General features: G+C 43.1%; 1 protein-coding gene across 2 annotated transcripts in view; it reads right to left on the bottom strand.

Annotated features, from left to right (window-relative positions):
* stox2b (storkhead box 2b) overlaps positions 1-19120 on the bottom strand; it is a 97904-nt gene that overhangs the window by 47111 nt on the left and 31673 nt on the right. Inside the window, exon 1 of one of the 2 annotated variants that reach the window (XM_017703851.2) lies at positions 12170-14055. The exons of the other annotated variant lie outside the window; for it this stretch is intronic. Within the exon in view, the coding sequence (XP_017559340.1) occupies positions 12170-12347 (178 nt within the window). The 5' untranslated portion in view covers positions 12348-14055. Of the gene's footprint in view, positions 1-12169; positions 14056-19120 lie in introns of those variants that run through there. 2 annotated transcript variants of the gene reach the window in all.

Raw genomic sequence — 19120 nt, 5'->3', positions numbered from 1 at the left:
GCTGCTGCTCAAACCGTGCATGCACCATGCATCTGTGCTGACCGGCGCAGGAGAAAACAGGAAGCATTTTAAATCACTATTTCTAATTTTTAGTGGCATAGAAATTATTTTTGTTATAGGCCTGTTTAATCTTTGTTTTTATTCCAGTCGAGATTGTTGGCTTTTTCCTCTTTCGGTGACCTAAATGAGTGCATTCTTAGACAAAGTGCCCTACGTTGTAATTGTATTGCCATATACTTGTGAGTGTGATGCAACTTCTAATGTAATGGAAACACATTACTGAACCACTGATGAGATGCAGCAATAAACTGGCCTGTATCATTTTGACCAAAACTGCTCACGTTTGTTGGATCATGTGAATATCTCTGTTCATCTGAATGCCCAAAGAATATCTGTGATTGACCAAGATGCGAATAGCATACAAAACAGCATTTAATGATAAATTAGAAACCCTTTTACATGTTGGAACTTCTGCAGTAACAAAACTGTGAAGGCAAAGTACTTCAGTAGTACTGAGTATTGAAAAATGGACTATTACTTATCAGTGTTGGTGAACTAATAAGCATGCTTGTTCCCAGATCTAGGCTGCTGACTGAGTGTCTAAATTACAAGTCATATGCATGTTACTCCTGCATGTTGCTGCAGTCCCTAAATATACCCACTTCCTGCAACATGTATTAATTTCTGATTGGTGGTTTGTATAGCATAGTGGGTAACATCTCTGCCTTCCAGGCTGGGGTTCAATCCCACCTGCGCAAACACCCTACACGATGCCAATAAGAGTCCTTGGGATAGACTCCTAACACTACCTTCACCTACCTGTGTAAAAATGATCAAATTGTAAGTCACTCTGGATAAAAGCATCTGCCAAATGCTGTAACTTTAAGCCACATCCGCTTGTCATTTGAAAGAAGGCATTACAAAAGTACTGTTCAAGCATGAGTATCAAAAAAGGTATTATTATCGATATTAATATCAAAAACTATCAGCCTGAGTTTGCGCATGTGTCTAAGAGTGCGATTCCATGGAACCCAGGAATCTCCCTGTAGTGCTGTATGATTCATTTAACTTTCTCCGGCTTTCCTCACAAACCTTTTGCTGTTCTACCAAAGATGTGCTGCTTTCTGATGCAAATGATACATGATACATAATGATACATTCTAGATCTATACATTCACTTTCTCTCCCTCACACACAAATACAGTCAGGCACACACAATTTTCCTAATGGAACTGGGCCCTTCTCCAAAAAGCCCCTGTCTGTGTAATTTTCTGCTGTGTGATAGCCAGGTGAGATAACACGAGCCCAAAAACTTGATGAACAGAGAGTGAAAACCCCGATGTAACTGTTAGACATCCACACTGGAACACTCTTTGTCTGCTAGAATCGCACAGTGGAGACCAGGGCCTTCAGATGTTGAAAGGTACACCCCGACACTCCGGAGGAACGGAGCCAAAAGAAGCCAGTCAAAACAATTATGAAGAAAATCTAAAGCTCCACTTCATCAGGCTGCAGCTGCAAGTTATCAACCTGGTTGGAAACCCTAGTACACTTCACAATACAGAGATTCTAGTCTCCACAGCTGCCCAACTCACTAAGGCCTGCATTCCAAGAAGTGTCCTACCATGTAGAACATTTCAAGCCACGGTCACTTTGAATACTGGATAATACAAAAACTGTCCAACCTGCCTCCCTGTGATTATATTGCACAGTTTAATTCCAACTTTCAACCTGCCTGTTACAGATCTACTGCTAGGCACAGTTTATTCCAACCTTCACCCAGCCTGTTACAGATCTACTGCTCAGCAGTTTATTCCAGCCTTCAACCTGCCTGTTACAGATCTACTGCTCAGCACAGTTTATTCCAACCTACAACCTGCCTTTTACAGATCTACTGCTCAGCACAGTTTATTCCAACCTACAACCTGCCTGTTACAGATCTACTGCTCAGCAGTTTATTCCAACCTTCACCCAGCCTGTTACAGATCTACTGCTCAGCACAGTTTATTCCAACCTTCAACCTGCCTGTTACAGATCTACTGCTCAGCACAGTTTATTCCAACCTTCAACCTGCCTGTTACAGATCTACTGCTCAGCACAGTTTAATCCAACCTTCAACCTGCCTGTTACAGATCTACTGCTCAGCACAGTTTATTCTAACCTACAACCTGCCTTTTACAGATCTACTGCTCAGCACAGTTTATTCCAACCTACAACCTGCCTGTTACAGATCTACTGCTCAGCACAGTTTATTCCAACCTTCAACCTGCCTGTTACAGATCTACTGCTCAGCACAGTTTATTCTAACCTACAACCTGCCTTTTACAGATCTACTGCTCAGCACAGTTTATTCCAACCTTCAACCTGCCTTTTACAGATTTACTGCTCAGCACAGTTCATTCCAACCTTGAACCTGCCTGTTACAGATCTACTGCTCAGCACAGTTTATTATAACCTACAACCTACCTTTTACAGATCTACTGCTCAGCACAGTTTATTCCAACCTACAACCTGCCTTTTACAGATCTACTGCTCAGCACAGTTTATTCCAACCTTGAACCTGCCTGTTACAGATCTACTGCTCAGCACAGTTTATTCTAAACTACAGCCTGCCTTCTACTGCTCAGCACAGTTTATTCCAACCTTCAACCTGCCTGTTACAGATCTACTGCTCAGCACAGTTTATTCCAACCTTCAACCTGCCTGTTACAGATCTACTGCTCAGCACAGTTTATTCCAACCTTCAACCTGTCTGTTACAGATCTACTGCTCAGCAGTTCATTCCAACCTTCAACCTGACTGTTACAGATCTACTGCTCAGCAGTTTATTCCAACCTTCAACCTGCCTGTTACAGATCTACTGCTCAGCACAGTTTATTCTAACCTACAACCTGCCTTTTACAGATCTACTGCTCAGCACAGTTTATTCCAACCTTCAACCTGCCTTTTACAGATCTACTGCTCAGCACAGTTTATTCTAAACTACAGCCTGCCTTCTACTGCTCAGCACAGTTTATTCCAACCTTCAACCTGCCTGTTACAGATCTACTGCTCAGCACAGTTTATTCCAACCTTCAACCTGCCTGTTACAGATCTACTGCTCAGCACAGTTTATTCCAACCTTCAACCTGTCTGTTACAGATCTACTGCTCAGCAGTTCATTCCAACCTTCAACCTGACTGTTACAGATCTACTGCTCAGCAGTTTATTCCAACCTTCAACCTGCCTGTTACAGATCTACTGCTCAGCACAGTTTATTCTAACCTACAACCTGCCTTTTACAGATCTACTGCTCAGCACAGTTTATTCCAACCTTCAACCTGCCTTTTACAGATTTACTGCTCAGCACAGTTCATTCCAACCTTGAACCTGCCTGTTACAGATCTACTGCTCAGCACAGTTTATTATAACCTACAACCTACCTTTTACAGATCTACTGCTCAGCACAGTTTATTCCAACCTACAACCTGCCTTTTACAGATCTACTGCTCAGCACAGTTTATTCCAACCTTGAACCTGCCTGTTACAGATCTACTGCTCAGCACAGTTTATTCTAAACTACAGCCTGCCTTCTACTGCTCAGCACAGTTTATTCCAACCTTCAACCTGCCTGTTACAGATCTACTGCTCAGCACAGTTTATTCCAACCTTCAACCTGCCTGTTACAGATCTACTGCTCAGCACAGTTTATTCCAACCTTCAACCTGTCTGTTACAGATCTACTGCTCAGCAGTTCATTCCAACCTTCAACCTGACTGTTACAGATCTACTGCTCAGCAGTTTATTCCAACCTTCAACCTGCCTGTTACAGATCTACTGCTCAGCACAGTTTATTCCAACCTTGAACCTGCCTGTTACAGATCTACTGCTCAGCAGTTTATTCCAACCTTCAACCTGCCTGTTACAGATCTACTGCTCAGCACAGTTTATTCCAACCTTGAACCTGCCTGTTACAGATCTACTGCTCAGCAGTTTATTCCAACCTTCAACCTGCCTTTTACAGATCTACTGCTCAGCAGTTTATTCCAGCCTTCAACCTGCATGTTACAGATCTACTGCTCAGCACAGTTTATTCCAACCTTGAACCTGCCTGTTACAGATCTACTGCTCAGCACAGTTTATTCCAACCTTCACCCAGCCTGTTACAGATCTACTGCTCAGCACAGTTTATTCTAACCTTGAACCTGCCTGTTACAGATCTACTGCTCAGCAGTTTATTCCAACCTTCAACCTGCCTGTTACAGATCTACTGCTCAGCAGTTTATTCCAACCTTCAACCTGCCTGTTACAGATCTACTGCTCAGCACAGTTTATTATAACCTACAACCTACCTTTTACAGATCTACTGCTCAGCACAGTTTATTCCAACCTACAACCTGCCTTTTACAGATCTACTGCTCAGCACAGTTTATTCCAACCTTGAACCTGCCTGTTACAGATCTACTGCTCAGCACAGTTTATTCTAAACTACAGCCTGCCTTCTACTGCTCAGCACAGTTTATTCCAACCTTCAACCTGCCTGTTACAGATCTACTGCTCAGCACAGTTTATTCCAACCTTCAACCTGCCTGTTACAGATCTACTGCTCAGCACAGTTTATTCCAACCTTCAACCTGTCTGTTACAGATCTACTGCTCAGCAGTTCATTCCAACCTTCAACCTGACTGTTACAGATCTACTGCTCAGCAGTTTATTCCAACCTTCAACCTGCCTGTTACAGATCTACTGCTCAGCACAGTTTATTCCAACCTTGAACCTGCCTGTTACAGATCTACTGCTCAGCAGTTTATTCCAACCTTCAACCTGCCTGTTACAGATCTACTGCTCAGCACAGTTTATTCCAACCTTGAACCTGCCTGTTACAGATCTACTGCTCAGCAGTTTATTCCAACCTTCAACCTGCCTTTTACAGATCTACTGCTCAGCAGTTTATTCCAGCCTTCAACCTGCATGTTACAGATCTACTGCTCAGCACAGTTTATTCCAACCTTGAACCTGCCTGTTACAGATCTACTGCTCAGCACAGTTTATTCCAACCTTCACCCAGCCTGTTACAGATCTACTGCTCAGCACAGTTTATTCTAACCTTGAACCTGCCTGTTACAGATCTACTGCTCAGCAGTTTATTCCAACCTTCAACCTGCCTGTTACAGATCTACTGCTCAGCAGTTTATTCCAACCTTCAACCTGCCTGTTACAGATCTACTGCTCAGCAGTTTATTCCAACCTTCAATATGCCTGTTACAGATCTACTGCTCAGCACAGTTTATTCCAACCTACAACCTGCCTTTTACAGATCTACTGCTCAGCACAGTTTATTCTAACCTACAACCTGCCTTTTACAGATCTACTGCTCAGCACAGTTTATTCCAACCTTCAACCTGCCTTTTACAGATTTACTGCTCAGCACAGTTCATTCCAACCTTGAACCTGCCTGTTACAGATCTACTGCTCAGCACAGTTTATTATAACCTACAACCTACCTTTTACAGATCTACTGCTCAGCACAGTTTATTCCAACCTACAACCTGCCTTTTACAGATCTACTGCTCAGCACAGTTTATTCCAACCTTGAACCTGCCTGTTACAGATCTACTGCTCAGCACAGTTTATTCTAAACCTACAACCTGCCTTCTACTGCTCAGCACAGTTTATTCCAACCTTCAACCTGCCTGTTACAGATCTACTGCTCAGCACAGTTTATTCCAACCTTCAACCTGCCTGTTACAGATCTACTGCTCAGCACAGTTTATTCCAACCTTGAACCTGCCTGTTACAGATCTACTGCTCAGCAGTTTATTCCAACCTTCAACCTGCCTGTTACAGATCTACTGCTCAGCACAGTTTATTCCAACCTTCAACCTGCCTGTTACAGATCTACTGCTCAGCACAGTTCATTCCAACCTACAACTTGCCTTTTACAGATCTACTGCTCAGCACAGTTCATTCCAACCTTCAACCTGCCTGTTACAGATCTACTGCTCAGCACAGTTTATTCCAACCTTGAACCTGCCTGTTACAGATCTACTGCTCAGCACAGTTTATTCCAACCTTCACCCAGCCTGTTACAGATCTACTGCTCAGCACAGTTTATTCTAACCTTGAACCTGCCTGTTACAGATCTACTGCTCAGCAGTTTATTCCAACCTTCAACCTGCCTGTTACAGATCTACTGCTCAGCAGTTTATTCCAACCTTCAACCTGCCTGTTACAGATCTACTGCTCAGCACAGTTTATTCCAACCTACAACCTGCCTTTTACAGATCTACTGCTCAGCACAGTTTATTCCAACCTACAACCTGCCTGTTACAGATCTACTGCTCAGCAGTTTATTCCAACCTTCAACCTGCCTGTTACAGATCTACTGCTCAGCACAGTTTATTCTAACCTACAACCTGCCTTTTACAGATCTACTGCTCAGCACAGTTTATTCCAACCTTCAACCTGCCTTTTACAGATTTACTGCTCAGCACAGTTCATTCCAACCTTCAACCTGCCTGTTACAGATCTACTGCTCAGCACAGTTTATTATAACCTACAACCTACCTTTTACAGATCTACTGCTCAGCACAGTTTATTCCAACCTACAACCTGCCTTTTACAGATCTACTGCTCAGCACAGTTTATTCCAACCTTGAACCTGCCTGTTACAGATCTACTGCTCAGCACAGTTTATTCTAACCTACAACCTGCCTTCTACTGCTCAGCACAGTTTATTCCAACCTTCAACCTGCCTGTTACAGATCTACTGCTCAGCACAGTTTATTCCAACCTTCAACCTGTCTGTTACAGATCTACTGCTCAGCAGTTTATTCCAACCTTCAACCTGCCTGTTACAGATCTACTGCTCAGCAGTTTATTCCAACCTTCAACCTGCCTGTTACAGATCTACTGCTCAGCACAGTTTATTCCAACCTTGAACCTGCCTGTTACAGATCTACTGCTCAGCAGTTTATTCCAACCTTCAACCTGCCTGTTACAGATCTACTGCTCAGCACAGTTTATTCCAACCTTCAACCTGCCTGTTACAGATCTACTGCTCAGCACAGTTTATTCCAACCTTCAACCTGCCTGTTACAGATCTACTGCTCAGCACAGTTCATTCCAACCTACAACTTGCCTTTTACAGATCTACTGCTCAGCACAGTTCATTCCAACCTTCAAACTGCCTTTTACAGATCTACTGCTCAGCACAGTTTATTCCAACCTTCAACCTGCCTGTTACAGATCTACTGCTCAGCACAGTTTATTCTAACCTACAACCTGCCTTTTACAGATCTACTGCTCAGCACAGTTTATTCCAACCTACAACCTGCCTGTTACAGATCTACTGCTCAGCAGTTTATTCCAACCTTCAACCTGTCTGTTAGAGATCTACTGCTCAGCAGTTTATTCCAACCTTCAACCTGCCTGTTACAGATCTACTGCTCAGCACAGTTTATTCCAACCTTCAACCTGCCTGTTACAGGTCTACTGCTCAGCACAGTTTATTCCAACCTTGAACCTGCCTGTTACAGATCTACTGCTCAGCACAGTTTATTCTAACCTACAACCTGCCTGTTACAGGTCTACTGCTCAGCACAGTTTATTCCAACCTTCAACCTGCCTTTTACAGATCTACTGCTCAGCACAGTTTATTCCAACCTTGAACCTGCCTGTTACAGATCTACTGCTCAGCACAGTTTATTCTAACCTACAACCTGCCTGTTACAGGTCTACTGCTCAGCACAGTTTATTCCAACTCTTACCCTGCCTGTTACAGATCTACTCCCCAACACAGTTACATTCCAACCTGTACCCTGTCTCATGACAATCTATTGCCTATCCATCCATTTTCTAAGCCGCTTCTCCGTCAGGGTCGCGGGGGGGTGCTGGAGCCTATCCCAGCAGTCTTCGGGGGGTATAGGCAGGATACACCCTGGACAGGTTGCCAGTCCATCGCAGGGCAGACAGACAGACACAGACAGTCACTCACACACTCACACCTAGGGGCAATTTAGCATGTCCAGTTGGCCTGACTGCATGTCTTTGGACTGTGGGAGGAAACCGGAGGAAACCCACGCAGACACGGGGAGAACATGCAAACTCCACACAGAGAGGACCCTGGTCACCCAGCAGGGGAATCGAACCCAGGCCCTCCTTCCTGAGAGGTGACAGCGCTACCCACCGTGCCGCTATCTATCTATCTATCTATCTATCTATCTATCTATCTATCTATCTATCTATCTATCTATCTATCTATCTATCTATCTATCTATCTAACCTTGTCTGTTTCAGATCTACTGCCCAGTACAGTTTAATTCCAACCCTGCATTCCTGGAGATCTTATGTTTGGCACAGTTTAAGTCCAGCTCTTCCTCTGCCTGTTCTGCCCAGCACAGTTTCATTCAGACCATCATCTTGCCTGCTATAGGTCTACTGCCCTGAGCTATATATTATTTTAAAATAGTAATGACATCATTGGTGGTGTAGTAAACTGACATGCTATGAGGCGTAGCCTGGTTAGAGATGCAGACGCAGAGTACACACATCCCACAATTGAGAAAAGAATGAGAGACAGAAAAAGAGAGAGAAAGATACACAATTACAGGACTAGCACGCCACTTCAATACAACATCAAAAATAGGAAAAATTTAGAATTAGACTCGATCAGATGGCAGACAATGTTGCTTGAATTCAGACTGTCCAGTCCAAAACCAGACACCTGGCAGGCCTAATCATGACTCTTGTATTGTTATATGTACCATGAGTTTATTGACAATGCCCAACCCTAGCAACAACCAAGCTGCCCGGATGGTTGGGTCTTAATAACTTCTCTGCTTCCCAGCTCTGATGGCTTTAGTCCCAACTCCACTCTTACACACCTGGTCCAGCTAATCAAGCCTTTTAGCAACATCTCAATACTGGAGCCAGGTACATCCGATTAGAGGAGAAGTGAAATCAGGGTGAAGTATAAGACCACAGTCAAGTTCATCAAAGTTTAAAACTCTACATTGCATATTAAGGAGAACTTAAAAGTCTTATATAAGGCAATAAGTCAACTTTTCATAATGTTACCGTACTTGAATAATAACGTAAAATTAAACTGAATTTTGGACTATTTTGGGACAAAAACTAAGAGAAAAGGAGAAGAACAGTGGAATTATGACACAGATAAGACAAAGCACAGGATGGAGCTTAGCCTAGTTGCTGCTCCAGCGCTGCCCCAGAGCCTGCACTGTGTATCTCTAAACAATGCTGCTGATTGTGCTGCCTCTGCTTAATACTGTCAAAGCCAGGAACACCCCAGCAGGGAGCAGAGTAAAAGTCACAATCCGCAAGCTTACTCGACCGGCAACACGCCAAGGCCGCACGCGCAAAACAACCACATGAGCCAGTTCTGAGGCATTTATTACTACAAAGGATATGTGTAGTTAATAGGAACTGAACATTGGCATGGTTTTGTTTGAAGAGCTTTTGCAGAACAGAAAGATCCTAAGTCTTGTTATTCTCTATTTATGAGAATCACCTGGTTTCCAGCAGCAGAGTGGGCCACTGTTCATCATATTTCTTCAGGTTTGGGTTGGCTATTATGATTTCTCCATATTCAGAGTGAAAAAAAAGAAGAAGAAACCATTCACCACTGCGGTCTTTCTTTTTAAAATCAACAGTATATGTGCTCTCTTTATTGCAATACTGGCCTCAAGCCTACCTCATGCAAATCCAGCAATTTGATGGCCAATAACAAGCCCTTCAATGAGGAGTCACTCTTTTTCAGCAATTATACAGTACCGCAAAGACAAATTTCACAAGACCTATGAATCAGCAAAGGTTGCCTAAGCATCTTACCAAACTGTACCTTCCAAAAACAATTCAACAGCAACAGGCCCGGTCCAGTCATTTACTCTCATGCTAGGCCAAATTCAACTCATTCTCCATAATGACCACATCATTTAACCTATAACCCTTAGTGTTGCCAGGATACGTAAAGAGCCCTTGAACCAATGCCGGACTTGGCAGCTCCGACTGTGCTTCCATTCACCCCTTTTCTATGTGTTCCCTGAAGCCGAAAACACTCCAACGCTCCTTTTCTCTGCTTAAGTAAACTGACTGTAGCCGTTCTCATGCAGACCCGTATATATTTGAGCTGGACTTGTACCCCTGCACTCGCCAAATAATGAGCTACAATACAGCCGCTGCACACAGGCCATGAACGACAAGTCAGAAACAGACAAATTTTCCGGCCCTGACATGCAGTCCACTGGAGAGTGGAAACTGTAGCACTCCTCTGGCTATGATATTTAGTCTAACCCTTAGCAACTGAGTTATTACTTTAATTTTGTTATGTGAATGAAATGGAACTAAGTAAATACATTTTCAATTACATAGTAAGTTACACTGACATCTGTTGCATCAAATTTATTTCTGTTTGTTTCAATATGAAACAAAAAATATCAAAATGTACAAAATCATTTCCTTCCCTTTAAACAAGGCTGCCTGCACAACAGTATCCTTTCATCCAATTTAAAGCGCAATGGAACATCTGCTCTTTTACTGACAAGCACAAATATCAAATGGATGGAAAGTTTAGAATCTTCACTTTCAAGATAATTTCTTCGCTCGTTTTAAAGAGCAACAACTGAGAAATAATGTATATTAAATTGCACTGTGCTTTTGGTATCACCAGTAATAACTACAAATTCAAAGAGCTAAACTCTAGCAAAGTCAGCTTTGATCTTGCTGTACTATAGAAATGAAAATAGAGACTAAACTGTACTCAACACTGAAGCTGGCAACGATCCAGTAATGGGCATCACTTAAAAATGAGTCATTTTAAAGATTATTTGTTTTTAAATCATTTTTTTCAGTATCTGTAGATATTCAGGCATTTCATTAACAGGAAAAAAACTGTGGTATCATGCCATCTCTACTTGATACCCATGCTTTCCAAAATCTTTTTAGGCAGAAAGGGAGAGGATTTACTGAGGAGTTCTGCTGGTACATGAACAAAAGAACTCAATTTTAGAGCACTGGTCTGGCTTGTGGGTAACATGGGTACATGGATCTGGGCTTTGTCAGTGGTGAGGGTTAAATTGAGGCTAACAGGTACTGGAGGTGGGTATTAAAATAAAAAGCAGAACTGTTGGAGAACAGGCCTCAATCTTCTATAGAAAAACATCTACAAATGAAACTGAAAGGTGTGCAGTGCAGGTAGTGTGAAACAATTATCTTCATCCTTGTCCTCTACAAACACTATACCCTAATGTTTACTAAAGTACAGCAGTTGAGCTGCAATAGCTTAATGACTGATCCAATGCAGTATGTTTGGTAACGAGTTGTCCTCTTGTTTATGAGCAAATGTCAAAGGCTGATTTGCAAGGACAAGTTTTCATATATTTTTTCCTGTCATATGGTGTAGCATTTCTGAATTTAAATAGCCTCCAGCCTCCTACAATATCTCAAGACCAGATGCTGCAACTGAAAGAGGGACAGGCCTAAAAATAGGTGACCCCTATCGCTGATGTGGTCATCAAAAACGCCTCCAGGCTTTTAGCAGAATGCCACTACTTTACACCAATTAATTACTCTGATGGTAGAACCAAATATAGGAAAGCAATGTAGTGAGTGACCAAAATAGACACAGATAAGCTACACTATAAAACAAACTATAGAAGGTGCTTCCAGAGCAAAGTAATGACCCACTTGTCGATGACCCTATGTGTAATATAATGGCTTAGATCACAGATATCATAGTCTGGAAAATGTATTTGCTACTTAAATCAATATATATGGTAATTAGTGATGCTAATTGCATTTCATGATCTTAGAAAATCCCTAAACATCGCCCACCAACATTGCATTACCATGCTGCCATTTATGCTGAGAATAGTTCACCACTAAAATAATATCTGGTCAGTGGTGAATCTTTCCATTGATGGATATGATAAAGGGAGGAGGTAAATGGTGCAGCAATAGATGGGCTACAGTCATTCATAGGAAGTGCACCTATATGGTAGGTGTACTTTATAAATGGCCAATGAATTTAGAAACAAGGTAGGTGTACTACTAAAGACACTTCAGTGTTAGCAAAGAAAATTCCTTGTATGTTGGTACTTGCCAAAGAAAAAGATACAGAAAAGAACTATGCATATTTCCACTATTTTCCTCAAGCAGTACCATCCAGACCTACCTGCTGCCATGTATATCCGGGGTGAGTGTGAGACTGAGTGGGAGATAAAGGGTTTGGCATAGTGTTTGTGCAGCCGGTAGTCCTTCTCGCTGCGAGAGCGGGTGCGTTCCGAGGCCCGGTCCGAGAAGTCCGAGCTGGGCCAGGCCCGGCGCAAAGTGGTACTGCGCGTTTTCTTCATGGCTGAGCCAGGATAGAGCAGTCAGCCGCTGCCCCACTGCCTGCCTCCCGAACGCCACACAATCACACTCCCCGCATGGCCAGCCCCAACACGAGCACCGTTTTATCTCTCTCTGCTTTTCTTTTCTTCTGGCTCTCTGATGGTCCCGCATGCAGGGATATTCACACAGTCAGATGAATAGCAGATGCTAGGCTGCCTCAGTATCCATCAAGAACAATACACTTGTCTGGATCAGTTGCTTGGAGATGTGTCCAGATAAGCAATAAGTGCAAGATCTGTAATCCAGGCTTAAGAGTACACAGCTTCATGTGCACAGAGAGGCACGCACATCTACATTTCCACACATTCAGGCCTCTTCAGCATGTGGATAGGAGGAGAAGAGATATGTAGGAGGATCGGGCAGGACAGATGAAGGGACCATGGAGGGAGTGGAGGGAGGGAAGGGGTGGTCCCCTAGTTTGGGGGGTGTTGGACGTGCAGAAGGGGGGCTGCGAAGGGGTCTTGCAGCGTGAGAGAACCCAGCTTTCAAACAAAAGCTCAATTCAGCGGAGCTACGCTCCACTAGCGCAGAGCAGCCAACACAAAAGACCCCCCAAAAAACAAATTAGACTTTAAAAAAAAAAAGCTGAGGTGCCACTAAGGAGGTCCACGCCACTTGTTTTGTCTTCAGTCTCAAAGTTCCTTCAACCATGAACAAACGACATCAAGATCGAAGCTGAAAGATCCATGCTTGGATTCCCTGTCCAGGCAGGAATGCCACAGTCATTGGGGGAAAATCCAAAAGCTACATTCACCTACCACTCCAAGTTGTTCTGGATAGGAGGGTCCGATAAATACGTGAAGATTCAGCACATCTATCCAGCACGACTCAAACCCCCATCAAAGATGGTATAACAAACTCTTCACCTTGACTCCACACTCTTCAGACACATTTCGTTCTTGCAGGCAAGATCTGAAACATCCCCAAAGTGGTCCAAAGCATTGGTGACAGGAAGATAAACACTGGTCCACGTGTGCAAATGTGTTTCTGAGTGCGCTCAGCTGGACAGGACTTAAGTCACAGCCACACGAAAGCTCTATCTTACTATTGCCCACATACAAACTTAGTCATCAGTTGTCTTCTCTTTCTTCACGCTGAGTCGTCTAGTTGAACTTCCCATTCACGGTGCGCTCTCTTTTCTACTACAAAAACACATGCATGCGTACTACCCCCACCACTATTCGCTCCCACTCACTCTTTTTAACATACGATCGTGTGGAAGCCAGAGATGCTTGCAGAAAAGCTGTGTGGTGTCAGACTCGCCAATCCAGTCAGGTAAAGCTTCTGCACCTCCAGGGTCCTGCTCCTGGCTGGCTCACTGCCCAGCCTATAGCAGCTCAGCACATTATTTACACACATACGGCCTGCCAGTGTGCAGCTGCTGGCCGTTCTCTGTTCGCACAGAGAGCAAACAGCAAGAAAAAAAAGAAAATCCCTTATCGGATCTCTCAAAAGATGGAATGGACACTTCCAAATTCCCTTTTTCCCCTTCTCTTTTGTTCTTTTCTGTAGCCTCCCTTCTTCCTTCCACTTCCTCTGCAAGGGGTCATCGACAAGTTCACGATTCCCACCAGTTTTTCCACAGTCTGAGAGGAAGCTGCTCCACAGAAAGTTCCTCTGGAATGCAATTAAAGAGATCTGTCCAGAGAATGAGGATGCAGGGCATGGGCAGCAGGCGAAATGCTGCTGTATGGAGCTTGATCGTGCTCTCTTTCTGCCCTCCCTCCGTGTCTCTCCTGACTGGAGTGCAGCTGCTCGAGTCCTCACAGCCAATCACTCTCTGACAGCAGCCTATCGGCTTAGAGCAAGCATGAGAGGGAGAGAGGGAGAGAGGGGGAAGGGGAGCCACTACTCTAGCCACACACTCAAACACATGCTGAATTATTTACTCAGAACTACATTGGGAATACACTAAGACAGCAGAGTACAGTGGCAGAAAGAAAACATCTATACAACATACAAGCATCTATTTACTTTTTCCTAACCTTTACTTTTCTAGGTACATCTCTTGAGATTCATTGAAAAATCCCAATCAAAAAACAACTAATCTTAAAGTAATTCCATCTTAAGAGCTAAAACCTGGCGGTGTGAAGCATGTGTGGTCATTTGGAAGTATCTCTTATGCTAAATGTGCCTTTTATAGGTGCATTTTTCATAAAGGCCATGTGTGAGGTTTCTCAAATGAATCGTGATATAAATTTGTGGTTTTTAAGTAACCCTACTGGACCCTAAACCTCTCCCTCGCTTTCTTCCTGCAGCTGGTCATTAATCATGGGGAGAACTCCCTCGCTCCAGCTTTTTGAGTGAGCAGCATGAAACTAATGTTTTTCCAATAAGCCAAGGGTCAAAGGCCATCGGCCTATAATAAAGCACACCTCCTCCATCTTCTTCTATCAGGTTCAAACGTGGTCCCACTTCAGCACAAATCCTTCAAACTCTTGAGAACTTCTTCACAGGAGAACAATGCACTGCAGGCACCCACGGGGGAGATGGAATAGGCCCCAAGATGTCCACCCAAATGCAAAGTGAAACTTTAAAAGGCAACTTCCTCTGCAATTAACACCGGAGTTGTCTTTATGGAAAGGCCGCACCTTGAAGACCGCAAGTGAGGATGTCAAGAGTGGAAAACAAAACTAGCTGTTCCTTATTTTCACGTTGCCCAAGAACGGGTTCTGCGTCACGTGTTGAGGGAAGCGGAAGATCGGGTTGTGATGTTTAGCAGACTCTGGGTGTTGCATTACACTGCCTTGTAATGGAACAGTGTGCAGTCACGGAGGAGAAAAACCTGCTGTAGGCCAACATCACTCACCTTAAGCTTCCTTGGCATTACAGTACTATAGAGAAGTCTGTGCTTTGCAGAGCTCTTGGGAGACATGGCTTATCACATTCCATTAGGCTGGACTGTTCACAGAAAACAATGAGGATGAGATGTTTAAAGGAATAAGTGGGCGAAAAATGTCATTGACACCATTGCCCCTTTCCTCAAATGTAGTCAATCATCCAAAAAATGATTTTTTTGAAATTTGCTGTTTTAATGTTTTGCTGCTATAAGTCTAATGTAGCTAACATCTAAAATTTCTACTCTACTGCACACTTCTAACACACTTGTCGCAAACAATATAGCAGCTCATTATAACAAAATGCTGTCTTTAAAAAATTAGATATGCAACATATTTTTGTCCATGTCAATATACATACATCACTGCTCTAGAGGAGATCTGCAGGAGGAATGGGCCAAAATACCAGCTACAGTGTACTTAGACTTACAGGAAACGTTTGACCTCTATCATTGCCAACAAAGGTTATGTTACAGAGTATATGTGCTCACTGTATATCAACATCTAGCAAAATTTGAATAAAAAATGGAATGAAATATAATAAAACACAGCTCAAAAATCACTTAGCAGACCTATCTGAGGACTGTCTGGATGTGGTCCTAATGCTCTGTTGAGCATGCATGATTGAAGGTAAGGTTCTTATTCATTTTACTGCTGGATTCACATCCAGGGAATGCTGGAATGGTCAAGTGAACAAAAAAAAAACATGAATGGATGAACGGACACCCAATAGGAAGCCTGACTGACAGCTCAGTTATGCTTGCTAGTTTAGCTTTCAATCAGTCATTAGCTTTGGGTCCATAAGTTTTCTGACTCAAACACAGTGAGACTGTAGGGCAGAACAACACAAATCAACCTTGTTATTGATGAGAAAACTGCTTATGTATGCATGACCCAAGATAAGGACTGACCAGTTCACAACGAAAGAGGAATATGTTGGTAAAACATATCAGCCACTTATTATTCACAGGACATAGTTTGTACAGGTAGGTGTATTGTGCCCACATCCAACTTAGATTTAGGGGCCTTTACAACTCAACACTGTTTGAGGAAAGTGTATGAAGATATAGGCATACAGTCTGTGCAATGCTAATTGGTGGGTTAGAAGTTTCTATAACTTGTTAGCTATATTAACCTCATAGCTCCAGCTCAAAAAAGTGAAGAAGTAACCTTCTACAACATGTCTTGGCTGACTGACTACACATGGGGTAAGCGCAAATTTCTGCAAATCTCATTTTTAACCAAAACATTCCCTTAATGTAATAACGAACAGGGACGGCTACTGAGCCGTTGAATTCCATTTCAATTCCTGACTGTCCCCTGGATATCTTGGTATGGTTACAGCTCTTGGTACGTCTATCATACTGTTATTCCTCTCCGTCCAATAAATGCTTTCCGCAGCTTGGAGACCGCCGTCTGCTAGACGGATTTACTGGAACATCCCTGCATATCTCTACGGTCATTTCATGCCTTGCAACCTCTGAACGGTTCATGTTCCTCACGCTCCAGAGCCGTGCTTCTCTTTCTCTGGGCCTGGCCAGCTTGCGGCTCCCAGAGGCGCTACTCCTTGAGATTCTTTCCTGACCCTCTTGCGGAGCCTCCTCTCTGGGCCCGGGGTTAGTGTTTCCTGCCCCTGTTATGGCTCATGTTTCTACCCGTGTTATGTCAGTGCCGCCAGTGATGACAGGAATGCAGACGAGGGGCCGGGGAGCTCATGCTTCTCTTCCCAGGGAAAACTGACAGTGTGAACCCCGACCGGGTGCTAGCCAAGCCGAGCAGAGACGGGGGGACCTCTCACCCAGGAACTTTATTGTTTTAAACAGGGATAGGACTTGAGTAAGGGATAGTTTTAGTGCCAGGGTGGTTTCGGGGTTAAGGCTTGGATTAGACTCAAGTTACCCATTCATCTTGGAACGTTTCGAGTCTCTATGTCCTCAATTTCTAATTACTTGTAACACCAGCATGCAGGGCACCATTGAATGGGGATCAGCCCCCAATGGGGATCATGAAAAGACTCTCCTTAATAGTGACCTCAACCCCTTCCTCTATGCCTCGAATGCCCATTCTACCCCAGACACGGTAACCCTTGCATTGCCACCCTGAGGGTTTGCTTGCTCTGCTAGACTGAACTACACTTTTGCAGGCTGTTTTTTCTCTCTCTCAGTCAGGGAAACTCATAACACGTACCCTGCATAGACGCCAGACCTCCTCCAGGCTGTAAGAAAACGTGTTCTGAATTATCAACCCTCCCTCTCCTGCTTTCCTTCTCTCTCTCTCTCTCTCTCTCTCTCTCTCTCTCTCTCTCTCTCTCTCTCCTTTCGCTATCACCACAAGCCCTCAGTCCAACCCCCTTCTCACCACAGCATGCTGTACTTAAGACCATACTACCCTTAAACTCCAACTACAACTCTATACTGCTATATAGCTGTATGTGCCAGAAACTGCTTCAAGCTATATAACAAACTGCCAGGCCTCCTAAAAAATGTCCCCAAAACCTGAAAAAAAAAAACACAATCACACCTCATGTCACTAATTGAGCAGTTACATGACCTCATATTCTCAGTGTTAGTGTAGGAATTAGCTTGTCAAGCCTGACAGAGAACAGAATTTCTTCTCCACTCTGTACTAATGCCAGTCTAAAGTGGAACATTGCAGAAATTAGTGTCTGGCATGCAGAGCTGTGAAGAACTGGTGGGAACGCCTTTGTCACTCTACTGTTGGCTGTGTTAGTTGGGTGTTAGCATGCAATAAAATCATCATTATTAAATGAAAACCCAGAGTGTACATGAAGACTTCATGACTATACAATGTGAATAACACTGGTGAGTTGTATAAGTTGATTTTACAGTTTGGCGAGAGAAATCTTGTTACCTGATGACCTCTCACACTGCATGACCTAATCAACCAACGTGATGTATTTCATGAAGCGTGTTTGCTGGGAAACAAAACATCGATGACAGCAAAGACCCAGATAACTGACACAAGACTATTGCAGTTGATGGTTCAGAGCCAGTTGGCCGAAAACAGCACAGCTTTCCACACTAAATGCCGTCGGATTCAGAGCCACTTTTCAGTTGCTATCGGGTTGTGACACCCACCACTCACAGCATAAGTCAATTTCAGACAGATCAGAAATTCACTGAAACAACCACTGAAAGCATTTTTGGGACATTTATTCCAATATTTTCCAACTTCTGTGTTATTCGATAAACTTGTGGGTAAACCCAGGAGGCGCTTTCTTAGCAAAAAAGGTTCCAGATATTACCAAAAAGGGTTATTTGACTTAACAATAGAACCCTTTTTGGTACTGTGTAGAACTATTATTAAAGTTTATTTAAAGATCCATATACAACAGGCTCTCCATCATGGAGAATTCAATGGATTTCCTAAAATTTCTATATAAATTGTTCTGATAGTCATTCAGGGTGGCTTCATGTGAAATTCCCAGTTCTAGAGAAACTGGCTGATGCCTGAGACATCAATAGTTTAAAGATAGTGTTGCATAAAACATATTTTCTATTCCATTTATAGTGAATTGAGAAATGCAGGGCATCATAAAGCATTACGAAAACAGTAGTACGTTCACTGGACATTTTGGATATTAAACAAAATGGCTATTTTTGTGCTGTAGACATCACTGGTTCATTTCACCACCACTTTAAACAAAATCCAAGTCAGTTTGTTTTTCTACAATAATCCATTTCACATCAAACCACTCTGAATGCCTTTATTCACATCTCGACCAATAAATTATGCAGCAGTTTTGAAAAATCAGTGAAATTCCCCATTAACCATGCAAAGAACCCTTTGAGCATTAAGATGGATCTTTGAGTTGTCAGTTCTATTTATAACCAGTACCTTTACTAAATAATATCTGGAGAACCCCCTTTTAAAGG

The sequence above is a fragment of the Pygocentrus nattereri genome, chromosome 11 (genome assembly GCF_015220715.1).
Source record: "Pygocentrus nattereri isolate fPygNat1 chromosome 11, fPygNat1.pri, whole genome shotgun sequence".
Taxonomy (NCBI): Eukaryota; Metazoa; Chordata; class Actinopteri; order Characiformes; family Serrasalmidae; genus Pygocentrus; species Pygocentrus nattereri.
This window is presented reverse-complemented; position numbering and strand designations above follow the sequence as displayed.